Source organism: Vollenhovia emeryi, unplaced genomic scaffold (assembly GCF_000949405.1).
Source record: "Vollenhovia emeryi isolate VEMERY1.0 unplaced genomic scaffold, V.emery_V1.0 DF939144.1, whole genome shotgun sequence".
Classification (NCBI taxonomy): Eukaryota; Metazoa; Arthropoda; class Insecta; order Hymenoptera; family Formicidae; genus Vollenhovia; species Vollenhovia emeryi.
In genome coordinates, this window is record NW_011967222.1 from 787,522 (window position 1) to 807,714 (window position 20,193).

At 46.8% G+C, this 20,193-nt stretch overlaps 1 protein-coding gene across 2 annotated transcripts in view; it reads right to left on the minus strand.

Moving 5' to 3' along the window:
- The window catches only part of LOC105566494, a 35,882-nt gene extending 27,924 nt beyond the window's left edge, over positions 1 to 7,958 (minus strand). For both annotated transcript variants that reach the window (XM_012020555.1, XM_012020554.1), the window contains exons 1-2: positions 6,078 to 7,958; positions 4,409 to 4,556 (exon numbers count right to left, since the gene is read on the minus strand). In XM_012020555.1, coding sequence (XP_011875945.1) covers positions 4,409 to 4,556; positions 6,078 to 7,925 — 1,996 coding nt within the window. In that variant the 5' untranslated portion in view covers positions 7,926 to 7,958. The remainder of the gene's footprint in view (positions 1 to 4,408; positions 4,557 to 6,077) is intronic.
- Positions 7,959 to 20,193: the final 12,235 nt, after the last annotated feature.

Below are 20,193 nucleotides of genomic sequence, written 5' to 3' on the forward strand. Positions count from 1 at the left end.
CTCTATTCGTTTAATACGTCTAATACGTCTAATACTTGGAAAAGTACTGGAAATTGGGGGGACGTTTAAAAAAAGGGAGAGAGGGAGGAGTAAGAATAGAGGGGTATGGAAAATATAAGAGAAACAGAGAGGAAAGATAACCAAGAAGATGCGAATGAGAGAACGAGGAAATAGAAGGATAGCGGAAAGGGGTGCCTCGTAATATCCTGACGAGTCCGTGGATTCCGTCATGTGTGCTTAATCACTTTCCAGTTGACTCGGCAGTCTGCAACCCCATTATCGGCATCTCACCATCCGGAAAATTACTCTTTTATTCTCGAACAACTCAGCTTCCCGATGTTCCGTGTACCACGATATTCTCTCTCTCTCTCTCTCTCTCTCTCTCTCTCTCTCTCTCTCTCTCTCTCTCTCTCTCTCTTTCTTTCTTTCCTTCTTCTCCCATTTGCCCGCTTCACTCTTTTCCTGCTACCAACCAAGTCGATTTTAACTCGGCCGGTGCTCGAGAGTTCTTTTTTCCAACTGCTTCTCGTAGCTTCGCCCAACCCCGCAAGCGAATTCGTCTATTTCGCTCTATTAAACCTTATTGTCGTGAATTCTACCCATCCGGCTTCCGGAAACCGGTAGTACAGGCTCGGAAACTGAATGGGTGCAGTGAAAATAAGAACGGAAGCGGTGAAGTAGTGTGAAAAGAAACAAAGCAGAAATTATTTCTTTCTCTTTCCTTCCCTTAAAAAAATTTATCTACTAATAAACCAAACTTTTATTAATATTTTGTGCTTTTCTTACTTTTTAAGACGTTGTTAAGAAGCGATAATTCGATCGGTTAAACAAAGATTTAACGACGTTGGTGTAACCATAAAGGATAAGAAATACGCGAAGTTATAATTTTTGTAAACGATTATTTTGAAGGTCAAGAGCTCTGTCAAAAAGAATTTTGATGCAAAACCGATCTTTATTTGAAGTTATATATTTTTTATATAACAAAATCGTGAAATTACTGCATAGCTTGAGACATCTATCTCTTGCGTTTAATGGCAGACATTTTTTTTGCAACAGGATATTAAGAAATTTGTATTTCTTTGAGAAAAAAGTAAAACATAATCTACTAAAATCCTAAATATTAAGTCATCATTATTGTTTTCAGGGGTAAGAAAGATATAACAATCTCATAAAAATAAAAATGCTGAAAGTTAAAACGTCAGAGCTATCAATAGAAAGTAGCGAGGTTGCGCATCGTCGACAATAGAGATTTAATAAGAAGCTCGTGTAAGAGAGACGGTGTAAAATGGTACGTTATTGCGATTTTGTTTAGTTCAGGACTTACGTTCACATGATGTTAATATCGAAACTCGAAACGAATTAATGTTATTTAATACTAATGGATAATCAATCGAGTTTTTATCGAAAAGTTACTAATATCCATTATAAAACATGATTGTAATTACTGACTTGTTAATATTATTGTTAGCCAACTTTTACTCTGTATATGCGAATTGCAAAATACGAGGCTGTTGTTATTTGTAAATTGCTGCCGTAGAGCAACACATTTGTTTTCGCATAGCATTGGTGGAGCAAAAGAATAGAATCACCCAGAATTAGCAAAAAAAAAACAGCAAATCGATCTTATTTATTTTCGAAAACTAGTAGATACGAAGATTTGCACGGAGAGAATCCATAGTGAGGAAGAAACGCGAGAAAACCTGAACATCGGTGAGAGAACGAGAAAATATGTGAAGAAAGAAAATAATGAAGAGGAAACATGGCGGAGAAAAGAGAAAGAGAGAAGTTAAGCGGATCAATGGCGAAGCCCCGATGAGGCGGAACGCTGGGATTGGTAGCCATATCTCCATTCTTTTTACATTTCACTCTCCCTTGCCTCTCCATTACCGGCTCACTTGCTTTCTCCATTTGCTCTCTTTTGCTCCTTCTTTACCATACAGTTTTCTTTAATCAAATGTATGCAACGGAGATCGAAAAATGAAGCTAATTAGAAGTATATCCATGGAAGGATGGGAGAAATCATGGAATTGCAAAAATTGAAAATAAAGGAAGGGACGAGAAAGAAAAGGGATTAGAAAGAGAGACTAGAGAGTGAAGAATGGACACGAAGATTACGAATGGGAGAATGGGTAGAACAGATGAGGCGCGGAGCAAAGAATAAAAGGGAAGAAGGAGTTAGAACCGCAGTACTCGACTGTCTGGCAGCGGGGGAGAGAATGGACGAATATGTGATGGGTTCGGAGAAGTATTGAGAGTGCGGAGGGGGGGATTGTCGTTCCGAAGTGGCAAAGGAAGGGGCATGAGACAGGGTGAGGTCGAGTCTCGGCTCAGTTCGCGAAGAGTAAAGACGGAATGCTCCCTTGTTTGCAAGACAAAGAACCTGAGCCGCCGCGCATGCATAAACGCTATCAACATCTGCATATTTCAGAGTCTAGGGAATAAAGAATATCTTACTCGTACTTGTTTATTGACAAAGTGATACGAAAAACCCTTGGAGTCTTTTTACAAAAAAAAAATATATATTACGAAAGTAAAGCTATGAAAACTGTGTCCCAGGATAAGTTGGTAGAAGCGATGTTTAAGCTCTTTTAGTCGTGATGCTATTTCGAAACTTCTCAAGGTCGCATCCTAAGAGCATTGACAGTGTATCGATAGTGAAACATTCACGATAATTCGAACTTGATAGAAGAGGGAAGAGTTCCGGGGATAAATCGAGGGCAGAAACTGTCGAAACTAAATGGGTGGATAGAAACCGCCCAGAGGAACGCCGCATTCTTGGCTGATTAGCCTAATGATGAGTCCTTCCCTGTTCTCATACTTGATGTCAGCTCGCTGCTCTTCTCTCTCCCTCCCTCCCTCCCCCCTCTCTCTCTCGCTCTCGTAGAGCCTCTTCGAAGATTATGCCACCCTCTTCACAGCCTCCATTTGGATCTCGACATCATCGTACCTCTTGACTTGATAAGAAATATTCCTTCAATTAGAAGTTTGGGTATTGATGCAGACTTTTTAATTCGACTTGACTTGCATCGAAAATATGCTCGCGATTAGCCCGAGAGCAGAAAGAGAAATGGAATATTCGACATATTCGAGTAAAGGCATTTCTGTACTCTGCGCATCAATTAGTATGTTCAGAGACTTATCTACTATTGGTTGGTGAATACAGATAGCTTCGTTCACTGCAGATTTATTCATACATACATTCATGCTACATGTTAATAGCAGTTCATCATTTTGTCTACTGAATCGTTGCAACGAAGATTAACGTGTGTTAACGCGGTCGCAAACGGTTTGCGCAAAGGCCAGGCACAAGCCTGACTCGCTTGGGTCAGGTTGTAACGGCCATGTTAATATTTGCGCAGCTCGATACAATAAAATTATATATAAAGCTCTCTCTCGACGGGGCGGAGCGTGTCGATTACGCGAGCGGGACGAGAAGTATTCCATCAATTACAATTCGAGAGGAACGTCAATATTTGGCCGGACAATAGCGGATTAACTTCGTGAAAGAATTGTTGATTCAACCGATACGCATTGGGAATATCGAGACTGTGCGGCGTATTGTCAGTAGTTGAAAGTTCATGTTGAAAGCGTGCGTCGAGTGAGATTTTATATTATTAACGGCTGTATATTTGCGATCAAGATATTTTGCAAAATGTGATGATACGCAAACGCAGTTGATATACCGTTTACAAATATATCAATAAATCTGTGACTTTTGACTATCAATGTCATTATGTGAAAGTGGTATTGATACACTTTACGACAGCTACAACTTTAATAGTAAGGGCCAATTTCACAAACGTCGGTTAACTGTTAACCAGAGTTCAGTCAACTCCTTTTTCTATCTTGTTCTCCAAGAAGAGACAGAAGATCAATTAACTTTTGGTTAGCAGTTAACTGACGTTTGTGAAATTGGCCCTAAATGACAAGTAAATGATTTCAGGATAGTTAAAATGTTATACATATGTATCAATGAATCAATTTGTAGGTTCACAGATTTTTCGTACGTACACATACATATACGTTTCAGATTTGGAAACAGTATATAAAAATTCACGCAAAAATATTATTAGGCCACTAAGGTGCGTATTTATAGTCGTGATTCTGCTGAAAAACTCACAATCAGCTAAAACCAGTCTTGAAACATGATACTGTTTAATAGATGAATCTTGAGACTTAATTTGATATTTGTTTGTAATTTCGCTTCAATAGAGATTCTCAAAGAAAGTTTTAGAAAATAGTTTTTGGATTTCGTATCATCTAAGATTTGAATCGAGAAAAATTGCTTATCGGCGCTTAATCGAGGTTTTGACTCTCAAGACAAATTTCGGGTGAGTAATCGATCGGGTGAGTAAAACAGTTCTAGAGATGTACTATATATAAGTGGCTGATAATAAAAAGTACTTACCAGCCGCGGCGGCCGCTTTACCCGCGTCCAACGTGCCATAGGGTGGTATACCCATATGGGCGGGAGGTGGTTGCGTCAGGTGGTCCCCGTTCGGACAGAAGAATGGCAGCCCACCTGGATGCGTCCCTGCCAAGCCCATCTTGCTCGCCTATAAAAAATAAAAAGCTATTAAATATTGTTTCATTTGATAATATCTCGGTGAATCAAATTGTATAAATGCGAGGGCGATCAATGTTACTTCGCAATTTTACGAAACATCACAGAAAAGTCATTTAGAATTGCTGCAATATGTATCTATACTCGACATAGCAGCATACGTTAAAGATCAATACAACGTTAAAATAAAAAATTAAAAGAATATCTAAAATCTTTCAATTGTTAACATTTATTAATAAAACATTATTACACAGTAATGTATATAACAAAATAATTAACAACGAAATGAATTTATCTGCGTGGTTTTGTCGCATCGTTAATGCTGGCCGCCATATTCAGTCGTCCGTAATCAAATCGAGCTACGCGATTGGTCGAAACCTTACTGTTGCTTCTTAAGGCCGAATCAGACTAGCAATTGCAGACTCGAATTGGCGATTGACTTCTAGCCAATGAGAGTTGAGTAAGTCGCTGGCTGCTCTCATTGGCTAGAAGACAATCGCCAATCGCCAATCTCAAACCGACAGTTGCTAGTCTGAAGCTGAAAACACACAAAGAAACTTAAGCAGTACGACTTAAGAATTTCAATCAATCGGAATTTTTGGCACTGCTTACGCCTTTACTCTCATTGGTCATTTTCCTTAAGTCTTACTGTTTAAATTTTTTCGTGTATTCGGGCTTTGATTCGGCCTTTACGGAACGAGGGTATTAAGGCCCGAACACTTGAAAAATCTTAAGCAGTAAAACTTAAGAATTAAGGGAAATGACCAATGATTGTCGAGAACGTAAGCAGCCATTTTGAAATGTCAGCAATGCTGAAAATTCCGATTGGTTAAATATCGTAAGTCTTAAGTTTCACTACTTAAGTTTTTTCGCGTGTTCAGGCCTTTAGTTTAATCCTTAGCATCGCGTCGGTAAATCTGCTCGCTTATCACGCACATGATATTACATGATGTAACGTACACCGTACGTACGAATGCGAATCGCACGAGTGCGTTCAGACGGTAACATCAACGGTATAAAAGGTGCAAGGATAACGCCAGGGATTTACCGTTGACATCTCTCGAAAGAAACACGATATCCAATTCGATTCGCTCCAAAGGGGAGCATATCGAGGAGTGCTTATCGAGGAGCAGCTCAAGCGTTAATTTGCAAAGACCGTGTGCGGGATTGCGGAGGGAGGAATGTACTTCTCGAGGCATGAGGGGTTCGTTCAACCTTTCCGTGCGTTCGTCTCGACGCGACGTATCGTCGAAATCGAGTGCCCTTCTCGAGGATAGCAGCGTAACCCACCCAGCACTTGTTCAACCTCCCTCACCCTCTAGCTGCTCTTTGTCAAGTGACAGTCGATGAAATTAGTTCAATCTGCTCGTAAGCTCGCAAGATCGCAGGCGTACGGTTTCGTCGCCGTCCCTCTCTTCTCGTTCTCCTTCTTCCGTTTCTCTTCTTAACGTTCCCGCGAACGATCGATATAAAGGCTCTCGAGGGATTGTCTCTTATCAGCCGCGATGCTTACCATAAGTGCGGCGGTATCGCGCATCGATCTGACCGCCAGTAGAAGTCCAGGATCGAGAGGTTCTCTTTCCATCCAGGTCAGTACTCTCGAGAGGAGTCCGACAGCTTCCTCGGCGGTGGGCTCGTCCTCGCCATCGTCTTCTTCGATGCCGTCGTTCTTCCCATCTTCATCCTCGTCACCATTGCGATCCAACCACTTATCAGTCTCTATCTCGACCTTCACCCGGCAGTGCTCCTCGTCCGGCTCTCTCTTCCTGACGAAGGGCGCCAGCGCGCTCTCCTCGTCGAGGATCCAACTACCGAGTTCGTCATCAGTGATTTCCAGTCCAACTTCCCTGGCGAGGCCCTGTAGCTCAACAAGCAGCATTCTATCCTCCTCCTGATCGACCGCGTGGATTCTGGGCGGCAACATGGCGCCGTTGCATCTCACGAGCGGATCATCGCGATCGCGCGGTAGCGTCCAGCTGCGCGCGAAAGTCTCCGACCGAACGCTGAGCCAGGCGCGATGAAGGTCCGCGAATGCTTCCTTCAGCGTGAACCTTTTTAGATACACGTCCAATCGGTGATCGCCCTCTTCCTCGGGCAGGCCCAAGATCGAGGGGGCTTTGTCACGGTAAACGCCACAGCGTGCTCTCGACAGTATACCGGTAGCCAGACGCACTCTCAACTCTCGGACCACCAGTCGGGTTTCCATGCAGTCCTTTGGTACAACAAACAGCCGTACAAGACCGTCCGCAGCGACGCAATCGCCTTCCGGTGGCAGGTAATCAGCACTCTCGGCTACCAGCACGGCGCCGTCCGGATGCATCGCCATCGCCGTGACTGCGAACTCACGGTGGAACCACCAGAGGAAGAGATCGGCAGTCAAGGAACCCCTGCCGCCGCCGGCGTACACCACCGGTTGGCTCAACATGTTGACCCTGCGTAGACAACGTGGTCGCCAGTGGCGGCCGGCCACCAACAATCGCGTCCGGTGGTGGCCCTCGTGATCCGCTGCCCCCACCACCCACACCCGTTCGCCGCTTGGCGTCGCGTCGCGGCTTCCGATGCTGCCGTCGTCGTCGCCGCCGCCGCTGCTGCTGCCGCCAGCACGTCGCTTACCCGGCAGATCCCGCCAGTCCAGGTAGCAAACGTGGGCAAGATAGATTCGACTACGGTCATAATTTTCCAGGGCACTTCTCAGTCTCTCGAGGGCGGACGACGAGGACGAGACGTGCGCGACGCCGTGATCGCCAGCATGGCCGCGCGGCGTCGTCGTCGCCGTCCGGCAAGATGTGGAGGACGTAGACACGGGGGAGGGGAATGGCGACGAGGAAGACACGGTGGTCGAAGAGGAGGAGATGGGCACCGACGTCGTCGCCCCTGTTGCTCCATGAGTCGTTTCGCCGTCGTCCCGTCTTGTCCCCGCGGCGTTCTGCCTCCGCTTTCCAATCCCGTCGTCGCTCTGATCGTGAGTGCTTCTCCGCCTGCTCCTAACCGCCGGTTTGATCGCCAACGGATCGCTCGTGACCGACGAGGTGGAGGAGCGCGCGGGCGACGAGGCGCTCGACGGCGGGGAGCTCGAGCGGCGCGAGGACGTGCAGGAAGACGGCGAGGAAAGCGCCGGCGGCGACGACAACGATGTCGACGAGCACGAGGTGCCGGTGGTAATCTTCTCGCTGTCTCTCGCCGGTCGATGCTTTCTCCCCGCGACGTGTCTCTCGCGTCGTCGCTGCCTCTCCGGATAACGATGCACCGGGGTACCGTTTTCACGGGCTGGCTCGGAGCTGCTCTCCAGGGGCTGGCGCATGCGCCCAGTCCACTGCGATCGACCCTCGTTGCACGCCGCCGTTACCGCGGGCTTGTCCATTCTCGTTGACGCGACTGCCGTTCCGCTTGACGTCACCGTCGTCGTCGTCGCCATCGTCGCCGCCGCCGCCGCCGCCGTCGTCGTCGTCGTCGTCGTCGCTGCAATCGTCTCTGTCGTCGCCATGGTCCCCTCGGTTTCCACAGGACCCAGAGAGACGTGCTGATCGCGCACTTGGCGCCCCTTGGTGGCTACCTTGCTGATACGCGCGCACTTGCCGCCGCGAGGCGGCATCGCACGATCCAAGCGCATTCACGGCCGCCTCGGAGTCACACGCGTGCATACGTGAAACGGAAGTCGACTCGTCGTCGTGTCGCAGATCACCCGACGGACGTGGCGAACGGCGAACTCGCGGCCGATCTCGGGGAGCTCATCGCGCGAGAGAGCGCGCGCGCGCGCGCGCGATCCGCTCATCTACGGCGCGCCGGCATCGCCTACAACCGAGCGATGACTGAGCGAGCGGCCGCGACGCGACCGTCAAAGGCCGGAGCGGGAACTAAAAGGCTTTGATGTACCGCCGCCCCGGCGCGCACAAAGCGAAAGCGGCTCCGACTCGTTGGTTGGCACGGCGCGCGGGGGAGGGGACGATGCGGCGGGGAAGCGAGGAAGTCGGAGCGAGATAACAGGAACGCGCGGCCGAGCGCGAGTGGTGGTGGCGGCGGTGGTGGCGACGGCGGCAGCGACGGCGGCGGAAACGAGACAGAGGGGGCACAACGAGATGAGAGACACGTACAGTCGCCTCCTCGTTTCAGCGTCCACGCGTATCTGCACTGTGCCCGGCCGCCTCATTCGGCGGATCTCGCCGCCGTACGCCCGCGCCGCTGCCCCGGGACTGTACTGCCTGTCGACGGCGATAAGATAAGATTTTCGTCTCCGAGAGCGCCTACCCGTCGAGCCTACAAATTTCTCCGATGCCGTTCGATGCATCGGAACGACGCGAATGTGGTCTGGAAGCCCCAAGCCCTTGTCTTTCAAATTCGCTGTAACACCCACTCGGTTTATTTTCCTCCTTCTATCGCGCCTATGTGGAGCCACTGATCAAAGGTCGCGAGAACAACGACGTAATGTCTGCTAATGTTACAATTCGCGAGTCCGCGGAAATATAAACGCGAGCGACAATTAGCGAGCACACGCTAAACGTTGCCGGGCACGTCCGAGACGTCGTGTGCGCATCAACGACGACCAGCTGCCGAAGACGTTGGGGGAGCGCGAGGTCTGAATACGGGCCAAAGTCAACTAAATATACCGATCCATTTGGCCGCGTAATGGCGGCCGGCGTGTTTGGAGAACGCTTCTGCTAGCTTGCGCGAAACAAGTTAGTCCACAAAGAGGCGCAGATTTGTTTCTGCGCTACGGAGTTAAAAGCGCGGGCCTTTTCACCGGTGTTTGTTCAGGCTGTTTATCGCGCGCGCTAAACGTAGATCGTTGACACCCGATCCCGTGGCACTGTAATCAGAACGATCCCCCAATCGGAAAAACAACGCTTCCGGTGAATTATACTCGCGATTAATCAAGCCCGTTTCCCCGTCTGCCGTCGCGCGGGCGTGACTAATTTTATACAGACAAAGCGAAAATAAACTTTGTATCTTGAATGCTTACACATGTACTGCATACGATACGCGCCGCTGTTAACGTATGCAGAATTACCCATTGGCATTCGTTTTGCTTAACATCAATTGAAACTTAAATCCGACGTTCGTCCGCGTCGAAATAATGAAACGGTGCAAAGTGCGGCCGGCGATAAAAATTTCGCGAGGTCCCTTGTCGACTGAAAAAAAATGCCGAATTATTAAAGAGAAAGAGGGAGGACAAGGCCGAGTGCGGGGAGAAGAGAAAGAGATGCGAGGCGCGACGCTGAGATTAATATTACAAATCGGATTTAGCCTTGGGCGCTGGTCGCGCGCATGATTATCGGCGTGTCGGCATTTCATAAACGCGTCCACATCAAACGCAGCGGGTCGGTCGATCGCGATAATATTTGTCACGTAGTTGCGGTACGTGGCGGCAGGCAGGCGTGTGCACCGCGCGGCTATACGGTAATCGATCGGCTATGCCAGCAGCCAGGTAGGTAGGTACTATGCGTGATTACTCTCTCAGGTACGTCGCCTGCTATCTACACGCCCCCGGACTTTTAGGCGTACGCGAGTAAGCGAGCGCGGTCCGGTGTGTTATTGGAGACGAAACGATCCGTACGATCGTCTGCGTTTCGAACTTGATGCCGAATGCACTGTGCTTTAAATTGCGTACTAACGCCGGTGACATTTTCTTTGTCGGTAATTATAATAAATAACTGAACAAGTAATATTCGGCTACACCTGGCGGAAATTCTATTGCGATATTACGTCAAAGATTAGTCTCTTCAAATTGCCAGTATAATACTAAAATTCCAAATTTTATTCGATCACAGCTGGCCACATTTGTTAATTTCTCTGTCAATGCAGAAAATTTATTACCTCAGCCAGGGTTTGAACCTGGCCCTCCCTACACTCTAGGCGGGCGTTTCACCAATTCGACCACCGAGGCATATGATAATATTTGTCGCAATAACAGTATAAAGATGTTGTCTACGCGTCTATGTTTCGACTTTAAACTGCGCGCCGATTTTACTTCAGCCAGGGTTCGAACCTGAACCTGAACCTGAACCTCCTACACTCTCGGGCGTCTCACCAATTCGACCACTGAGGAACGTGCTAATAGTGTACTAATCTTCGCGAGATCGATACTAGTAAGTAGAAATATAATCTTCATCTTCAACCTGGAACCTGAAACCTCCCTTTGAAAATATATTCAACACTTTTATTATGCAAATTGAACCCAAACTATCGATTGAGTCCACTTAAAAGTTCATCGGATCAGCCGTTGTTGAGATCCGAAAATCTCTGAGGGCCTGTCAACTCGCGTACTCGCGCAAACTACACGGTCGGTCTCGCGCGCGCGGTTCTAGCTACGCTTATACTTGGCGCGAGACACTGCCGTGTCTCGTGATCGTGATGTCTAAATTTTTGCTGTGTTCTTTTTCATCACTAGTTTTATTTATCGTTGCTTCGTTTGGCAGGGCGAGGAAAGACTTAAGACTCGAAGTTCATTCAAAGAATACACATCCGTTTGCTTTATGTCTTACAACTTCTTCGGGTTGCGTAACGGTTCGCGTGTCCGTCTTTCTATCGTGATAATACTGGAGTTTGCAAGTTAGGCAATACCACGGTATCTAGTAACACTCAGGATGGAAACTAGCCGCGCACGTTCTCGACTAACGATTTTAGAATGCCGAACACAATCAACGCGGCGTATCTATTGCCATATCTGCTCCAAGATCGTACAGGCTTCCTTTCTACGACCGCGATATAAGAGCAACGAGCTTATCTTCATGTACGTGTAGTTTTTAATTGGATTATCTGTCCCGGAACGCCGCCGTTACAGCGCCGATAAAACGCATTTCCATGTAACGCCCGCGACCCCGACGAAACATATTTTAACGATAGCCTTGGCGATAGAACGTACGGCACATATATCATATCCTTTTCTCGCGGCGTTCTTTGTCGCCTCGATTGAGCAATTTGAATCCCGCGCTTCATTTAATAGTCAGATGCCTCTGTGCAACTAAATTATCGCGCAAAAAGATAATCGCACACTGTACCTTGAAGAGCTAGAAATAGAATCTTCATTTATTTTAAAACAGCGAGCTTACTGTCAACTGGCAAATTTTATTGAATTCGTCCCAACATTTTTCGACCTTACTTCAGGCCCTTTTCAAGTAACAATACAAATGAGAAAACAAGAAAAATTCCTAGACAAGTCATCGTCGTCCGTGAGATAGAGTCAAAAGATAAAAATTAGCGCACGTCCGAACATTATTGAGGCTCGACTAGTAATATTATTCAACCGTACCTGGCGGAAATTTTATCGCAAAAAATATTACCTCAGCCAGGGTTTGAACCTGAACCTCCCTACACTCTATGCAAGTGTGGTTATTCACTCTGTTCTCAGTTGACTTCTCATGTTCACCTGGACAATCGATTTGTTATATACCCTCCTAAGTTGTAACGTTCTCCGAAACTTGTAGACTTATTTCCTCGAGAAGGGCCACAACCCGGCTGTGGTCGAAACGTCGGAACAATTTAAATAAACCACCTGCCAGTTTAAGTTGTGTACAATTCTTTCTTTCGTAAACAGAATCTGTATAGATTTTGTACGGGACCAACTGTCCTAAATTGTCTACAATATTCAACGCAGAGTACTCATTAATTAATCATCGCCCCATCGCGTTGCGGAAAATAATAATCATTACGTCCAGTTTATCGCGAATAATTACGAAAAAGGGCGCGCTGATATTTACATAACTAGCGCGCAGCTACGCGAGCCGACCGTTCGGTCTATTCTCTTCTCTTCTCTCCTCCGAGGCCTTCGTGGAAATACATGCAACGAAAACTGATACCTTGCGACTGCCGAGAACCGGATACCGGCAGGATCCGACGCGAAACGCGGGTATTATCGATCGTGACTCTCTCGCAGGACGAGCTGCGCGGATATAATCGAATTACCTGGCGAATTTGCGAGGAGGGTGGCCGGAGACCGATTCCAAGTTTCGGATGTTGTCTCTCTCTCTCTCTCTCTCTCGACTGCGTCAGAGCCAAATCGTCAAGAGCAGCCTCCCATTTCTCTTCTCCGAGAAAGAGAAGGGGGGAGGGGAGTGAGAGAGAGAGAGAGAGGGAGAGCGCAAGATTTTACCATCGATTTAACCCCCTTCAACCTGCTACCCCTCTCCCTCTTTCGCATGCAATAACACAGCCATACGAATCCTCCACGCGGAAGATCGAATCGGACCCGTCTCTTTTCTTCCCGCCTTTAGTACGGCGACAATTCGATTCACCCTGTAGTCGTGGCGAAAAAGTGTCAGACAAGAGCGGAACTCTCCCTCTCGATCGAGGAATCTCGTAACGTCGTAACAAGTTCAACTCGTCGACATCGGAGCTCTCCCGAAAGAGGGTCGGCGTCGGATTCGCGTTGAAAAGCGATGCAATGCCCATTCGGGCAGGAACGTTCTTTTTGTTTCCAATTATATTGCGCGATTTACACAAATCCGCGCATTTATTCCGTGCGCGCTGAGATAATTGTGTTGAATCGATCTTTAGCTGTCGCTATAGCGTTGCTAGCCCCACAGCGTAAGAGGTGTAATTATAAAAATGTAAATTGAAAAGAAAAACTTTAATTTGTAAATGATATAAATGTCAGAATGAAAGGACGTAAAGGGTACTGACGCTGCCAACATTATTTTTAGTTCAGATTGTATCGGTGCGCGTGAAGAAAACTTAGCACGGGCCGTGAACGACACGCTGTGGTTCTAGGATTAAGTGTCGTTTGCGAAACGGTCAACGTATACGTAACAGAAGTTATTATTTTATGGGATATTATTAGAGAAGATACGTTTACAGATTGCCATTTTTGTCCCGCACTTTCCCCAGTTCTTTCCCTTTTCTACAGCCGTCATTGAAATTGACTCGATCTAGCGGCAAGGTGTGCACATTTCGCTTCTCGCGTGGCACGAAATTATGCATGAATTATTCGAGATACGTTAATCTGGTTGGCTTCCGGAGGAGCCGTTGCCACCGCTGCACCGTTTCTCCTTGCTTCTTTTCTACCAACGCGTTCCCTTTCCTCACTTCGTCCTCGTTCGCAGACTGTAGACGAGACGAGGTCGAAACCAGGGTAGAAGGGTGAAGACTGACGAGGGTTGGACCAAGGCAAAGCAGCGACCTCGGCTGAGGGGACGAGTTACAGGGGAGTACGGGGATGGTGGAGGAAGGTTAGAAGGGGTAGAGGAGAAGAAAGACAAGGACGAGGAATAACGGCGGAAAGAAGAGGGCGGAGAACCCGGCGGAGGAGAAGGAGCGAGGAGAGGGGACGCGGTGAATGGAGCCGCGGTACACGGAGGCGGTGGTGGCCAACCCCAAGCTGAGGTTGCCGGGGCAACGCGGGAGGCGTAGGCGCTCTGGGGACAGGGAGGAAGGGTTTCCCTCGCTCGTTCGACCAGGACTGCCGCGAGGGTTGCGGGGGCGATGAGGAGGTTGGATTCTGACGCGGCGCGGGGGCGCTACGACATTGAGGGGTGGCGATACCGCCGGGCGGTGGTAGGGCTCGGTGCGGGAGTGGAAGGGTTTCAGCTTCGGCCTCGGCGCCGACGACCAACAATCGACGACCGGCGACCGACGATCGACGACCGACGACCGACGACCGACGTCCAAGTACGACCGACGGCAGCAGAGAGAGGACGGCGAAACCGTCGCTCTTTCTCTTCTCTTCGCACACACCCTTCGTCCCTGTATTTATTCCTAAACAGATCGTGTTACCGCGAGCGGACTATGGAATTCTCGTCAGATATTCGTAATTCTCAGCCGCAATTTAGGTTCGAAAAAAAGAAAGCGTTAAGACATCGAGACACGGTTTCAAGATTTGTAGCTCGGTACTAAAACAGTTTGAAAATTATTTCCCTCGAATTGCCAACTGTATTGAGATAAAAAATATTATTCGTAATTTTTCAGTGGAGAAACTCGTGCAAACGGTTTAAACGACGATTGTGCCGTCCACTTGAAAGTTGTTAAGAACATCATTGATACGTTTTTTTGGTCACGCAGTGATAACAAAGTGCAGACATGCGTTCATTAGATGTAAATCGAACATTACGTACAATTACTCAGAAGAGCGGCCTGAATTTGACAGACTGACGCAATAAGCAAAGCCGTGCGTACGTAATTAAACGAGACACTGGAATTATCTAGTCAATATGATGCGGGGAACATGACAGCGCGGGCACTGACATAATCGTTATCTTGTAACGCGTGTACTTATACTTGGTGTACATAACAATTTAAGAACTCACCCTCCCGTTTTTTTCCCAAAGTCTATTAAACGATTTTTTATAATTTTAACACATTTACGATGATACCGATAATAAATTACAAAACACATTTTTATTATAATAGAATACATTTCATTACTTTCAAACAATTTTCATTACCGAAACCGCGTATCACGAACGATGAATTTTAACAAGACGATCAACATTTAATGCTCTGGCAGGTTCTGAAGTAAATTGCGTTGGATTTTCGTTCAATAATGCTTGCAAATCTGTTTTTTTTTCTAATTAGAAACAGAAGTAACGCATGTCGAAAATACTCTTTAGGTCCATTTTTAAGATAGTAGAAACACGATTTTCACTACTTCTATTGTTAACAAATGACTAAATATTATGGAATAATATTGAAACATCAAGGAACAGTAGCTGTGATTGGAATATCTTCGAAAAGACTGACATTAATGCCATCTCTTGCAAAACCCTCAAAACTAAATCACACACCTAATAATATAGAAAGTTCTCTCGTTAAGTTTTCCACATTTAATTAATAGAATCTATAAGTTACGACACGGCTAATGTGTCAAATTATAGAAATTAGTAATAATGCGACCAAGGGGAAAACCGCTGTCCAAAATCTTGTACACCACTAATGCCCAGTGGACATTACTTTATCTTGTTTTTTCTTATTTTATCTTTATAATGTCCCAGCAAGACCTAATCAGGGTGTCCAACAAACTCAGTGAAAAAAATTCCCTGACAATTCCCGGTTTTCCAGATTTCCCTGACCACTGGACACCCTGGCTAATGCCCAAACTAATGCCCACACGGAAAAAAATGCTATCGAATTAAGCAAAATGAAGTTGCTTGAATAAACGTTAACGTCACGGGCTGCACACGAACATAAATGATTCACTCGATTGTATTTGCTATGGATTTCAATTTTAAGCATTGAACTAAATATCCAGATTATTAAGACAAAAATCGGATGTTTTTCATTTATTAATACTGATTTTGCTTCAACGATTTTCTTTCAATTACACTGATCTTGTTCATATAACATCATTTTTTCCCGTGCAGTAATGTCACAAATCTGTACGCCACAATGCCCTCAACGGTCTCCCCCTCGAATGCAAGTATCGTACAATCGGATAAAAAAAGTGTTCGTTTCTTCATCGCTGAGTTGCGTAATAATAAAATCTTGGCGATTTAAAGACGTGATGTAAGGATTCGATAATAATCACGCGTGGTGAGGGGCGTTTAGGCAGATTATAATACGGCTCGCCGGAAGTATGCGTAATCGAGCGAGACCAGAGTTGTTCTAGAAGTAATCCATATGAGGGTGGTTGCGAGAGCGCTGAATATTCATTGGGCGAGATTGTATAGGTGCGTACTTGCGCGCATGCTCGCCGTAGCCGAGAAGACGTGGTGGAGCGAGACTGTAATCATTATACCTCGTGTACCTCGCTCGTCTTCGCACTGTTTTTAAAACGTGCCGAGATTACACGCCGTTGTTGCAATTACGCGCGTTTGTGCTTACTCAACCTCAATAGCGCATTTTCGTAGGCGCGGACAACGTAAACAATTTGGCGAATATTTTTCTAACTTTCCTTTGTAAATCGCGCAGGGTGTCTCGAAAGTTACTTCCCTCGTCTACGAAAAGTTTTACTTTTAAACGTTTCTTACACAAATTATCGCAAGTATCGCAAATCAAGGAAACGCCAACAAACTTCTGTTTCTAGGCAAAACTTTGTGCAGGAAATTCATTTGTCGAATTTAAAGCCCCATTCATTTTGAATGAATTAAGATGCGATCGCGATATTTTTTTTTGCAACGAGCGCTGGAGGTTTCGCGTTAGTTACGTGAATAACGAACGCACGAGGCAGATGCGGCACATTCGCGGTGGCGACGATGTCAGCGGTGTCGACGTTCATATTATAAATCGTGAGATTCACATATGCGAGACACAATTGCCCGGAGGCAACGGCGCGTCGGTTAGTTCTTCGTGTTAAATAGGATGGTAATTGGTCGAGTGTAGCGTTTCACCTATCCGCGCGCGTGCATGCGTGCGCCGCGCGCGTGCACCGCGCTATGCACGCGCACGCGTGGCTCGGCAAAAGCGCACGCACACGCATACGCGGTACCTCGAGTACACGTCTCCGCACGCAACATACCTGCGCTAATAACGGCGGCGATGTATCGGAGTTAATTAATCGCGAATACCAAGTTTGCTGAGCTGCGCTCATGAAGACTGCTTCTGGTTATTATTTAACAGAATTCTGGCAAGATGCGTTTAGCTCGGCGTCATGAAATAAAATAAAATATATAATCGAGCATTACGGCATTCTCTTGGGAATCGTACGATAGCCCTTGTATATTTGTAAAATACACATTAACGTCCCCCTACGTCTCGTTTCGTCTATCGAGAGGATAGGTTTTTCCCCCAATTCCCTACAATTAAAATCCTTAAAATTCATGCAGCGCACAACGTTTCGGACAATTCTACAGCGAAGGGTTAATTTCCGTTTATCTTAACTCGCAACAGACTCTCTCTCCTCAAACGCCACCGCGGGCGACACCAAGAAAACCAAAGCGACAACTAAAGCGTATACCTGCGTTCGACACTCGTGACGAGGGAACGAGCTTGCCTGATAAGAATGGTGGACGACCGCGTCGGGTGGTCCGGCCGCCTCTGACCGGCGCGACGGGGAGGAACCGGGTGGAAGGAGGGTGGAAGGAGACGGGGGACTGAAGGGAACGGAGAATCGAAAGAAAGAAGGTGGGAAGCGGAGAGAAGGAGAGAACGAAGAGCAAGGGTAGACGGGGGTAGGTCGGCGACGACGGGGTTGAACATGACTACGCGAGTGCCGGAGGGGTTATCGATGGTGGCGGATAGTACGTCGGGGCCGTGGGCGGCGGGGGTGTGGGCGGCGGGGATTCAAGTGGAAGCTGCGGCCAATCCGAAGGAATCGTCGCCATGGCTACCGGCGCCTGCGTCCACCGGCTTGCACGCAGACTTGCCTGCTGGGACACGTACACGCGGGGAACACGAGCGCACGACTAACTATCACGCGCGCGGGCTGACGCATGTACGTGCACGCCAGGATCATCCCTTTCTCGCGTAAGTACGTTCTTCTCCTTTCCGGTGCCGCGACGCCGCGCTTTGCCAACGCCGAGACGCCCAAGGATCTACGCGGGTGAGTTCCTCCTTTAACCCACTTTCCGCTGCAACTGTTACGAACTTAACCCTAGACCGTTAACCGCGCTGATTACCAGCGACCCCGCTAATCCGTGCAGTTTCCGATCGTGCGTTGCTTTTTCTTTCCTCGTATGGCATTCCTCGTGATAAAATGGAAGATTTCAGGTTTTCCTCCTGGCAGATATGGGTACGTTTATTTCAGTAAGTTTATTGTATCGACATTCGTACACGATCTGTTCGATATTCGTGTACGATTATCCTCTTCGCGCTGGCAAGTTCGCTTCTCAACGAGATTGAAACGAGATTAATGTAGAATGACACCGTCCTTTCGATATAAAGTAGGACTGGATCATGTCGCGCGGCAACATGTATAGAACTTTGTTCAACCCACTTTTGTGGAATGGCGATCAACCTGCAACCGCATGCAGCCGCTAACTGTTGCTCCCTTGCGAGATACTTCAGGATCTCCTTTCGCCTTCGCCATACCGTCGTCGCCTGTGTCGTGTTTTTCAAGGCACCCCTTTTGAGGCGCACGAAGAACACAAAGAAAAGAACGCTCTTCAGAGAAGCACCAAAGAAGCACACCACTTAAATAATGCCGGGCAATTTGCGGAGTGCCGCACCTAATCCTTTCGCGGTTCCGCTAACGCGCGGGGATACATTAGGACGCAAGTGTGTATGGAGATTGCCTTCGCGAGTAATAATTAGATCGCGCGTATAACGCAACTTTGAATAGGGCGCAGGTATTTCGTTCAAATACTGACGAAACTTCTCCCGCTGTGTCTTTCAAACTTGCAATATTTTGTATCCGGTTTCAACCTGATATGAAGAATCAATTTCCATAAACTGTAACGCGTACCCTTGTATACTTTCTAAATTGGGTCATTTTAGAAAAGGTCAAGACTACTCCACTCTCTTCTCACGCAATATGTTCCGTGTAAAAAAAATCGCGTTATTTGGGAAAACCGTTTCGAAACGCTGTGCGCTATTTTGTACTGAAAGCTGTTACATGACTGAGTTGGAAGAGAATAGGGGTGAAAAAATAACGTATGAATGATAATTCGAATCACAGTACTTTTCGAAAGAAAAAACCGCATTATTTAAAAAAATATACAAAGAATTGCGTCGAAAGAAAACACGCAGAACGAAACCGCTAAAGAGAGAGGGTGACATTTAACGATATGAGTAACATCTAATACCGAATTCCCCGCTGAATTCCTCTCTCCTTAGTCGGGCTCGAACAAGGTTTTTGTTTCTTTCAGGAGCAAGTTTACCATTATGTAATGTTGGCATTTAGAGCTCACAAGGTTGTACAAACGAGCGCGCGTGCGCTAGGGAGGGAGTGTCCGCCTAACCCGCCTCGAGAAGGGCTCTTTCCCCTTAAATCTCTTCTCGACCTGGCATTATGTAATTATATATTCCGTAGAAATGCAAGGGCGAAACGTAGCACCGGGCCGCCGTTTCACGAGCTTTAGATTTCTTGGTCTAGAAAGTCGCCCATTTGTAGAGCCTGTAATTTTGTTTTTTACCAGAGCGCGCCCGCTGACCGCCAACGACGTGCTTTTGACGATTGCATTTCCACATTATTTCCTGTATTTGAAGAAGCTCGCGTGCGACCATACTTCCATGCAAACACTTGCGTATTAAATCTCGAAAGTAATCGCGGGAAATTATCACGATTGAGGAACGTTCATGCCACAAAACGAATCATTCAAAGTAATATTGTCATCCTCGCACGAGTTTGTTTTACTTGGCAATATTAAACAATTAAGATTGGCGTAAGAATTAAAAAAAAATCACTCATAATTATAACACACATAATATGAAGCGTACAATTTTATTTTAAGCATCTGCTTTTACGCACTCGACCGAGATATATTCGCTGATAAATTTATTTTCATTGATTTGAAATGTGAAATAGAGCAATATTTCACAAAAAAAAACTAGAGAAAATTTGTGTGACAGAAACGTCAGCCGAGAAATGGTTTTTGAATGGTAGATCGTGAAAAGTCTCGTTCGAGTACAGAAGAAATACTTTTTCCCTCGTCGGCAAACAGAAACTTTCGGGCAAGGCCGCGCCGTTCTTCACTTTCACCTTGTTTCCCGTTCTCAACCCTTTAGATTTCTGAATTCTCTCGATAAGTTTGTATCTTATTCCATAGGGCGAAAAGTTGCCGGGAAGTCCGGCGGAACTTTTGCAACTATTGGCCGCGTCTGCAGAG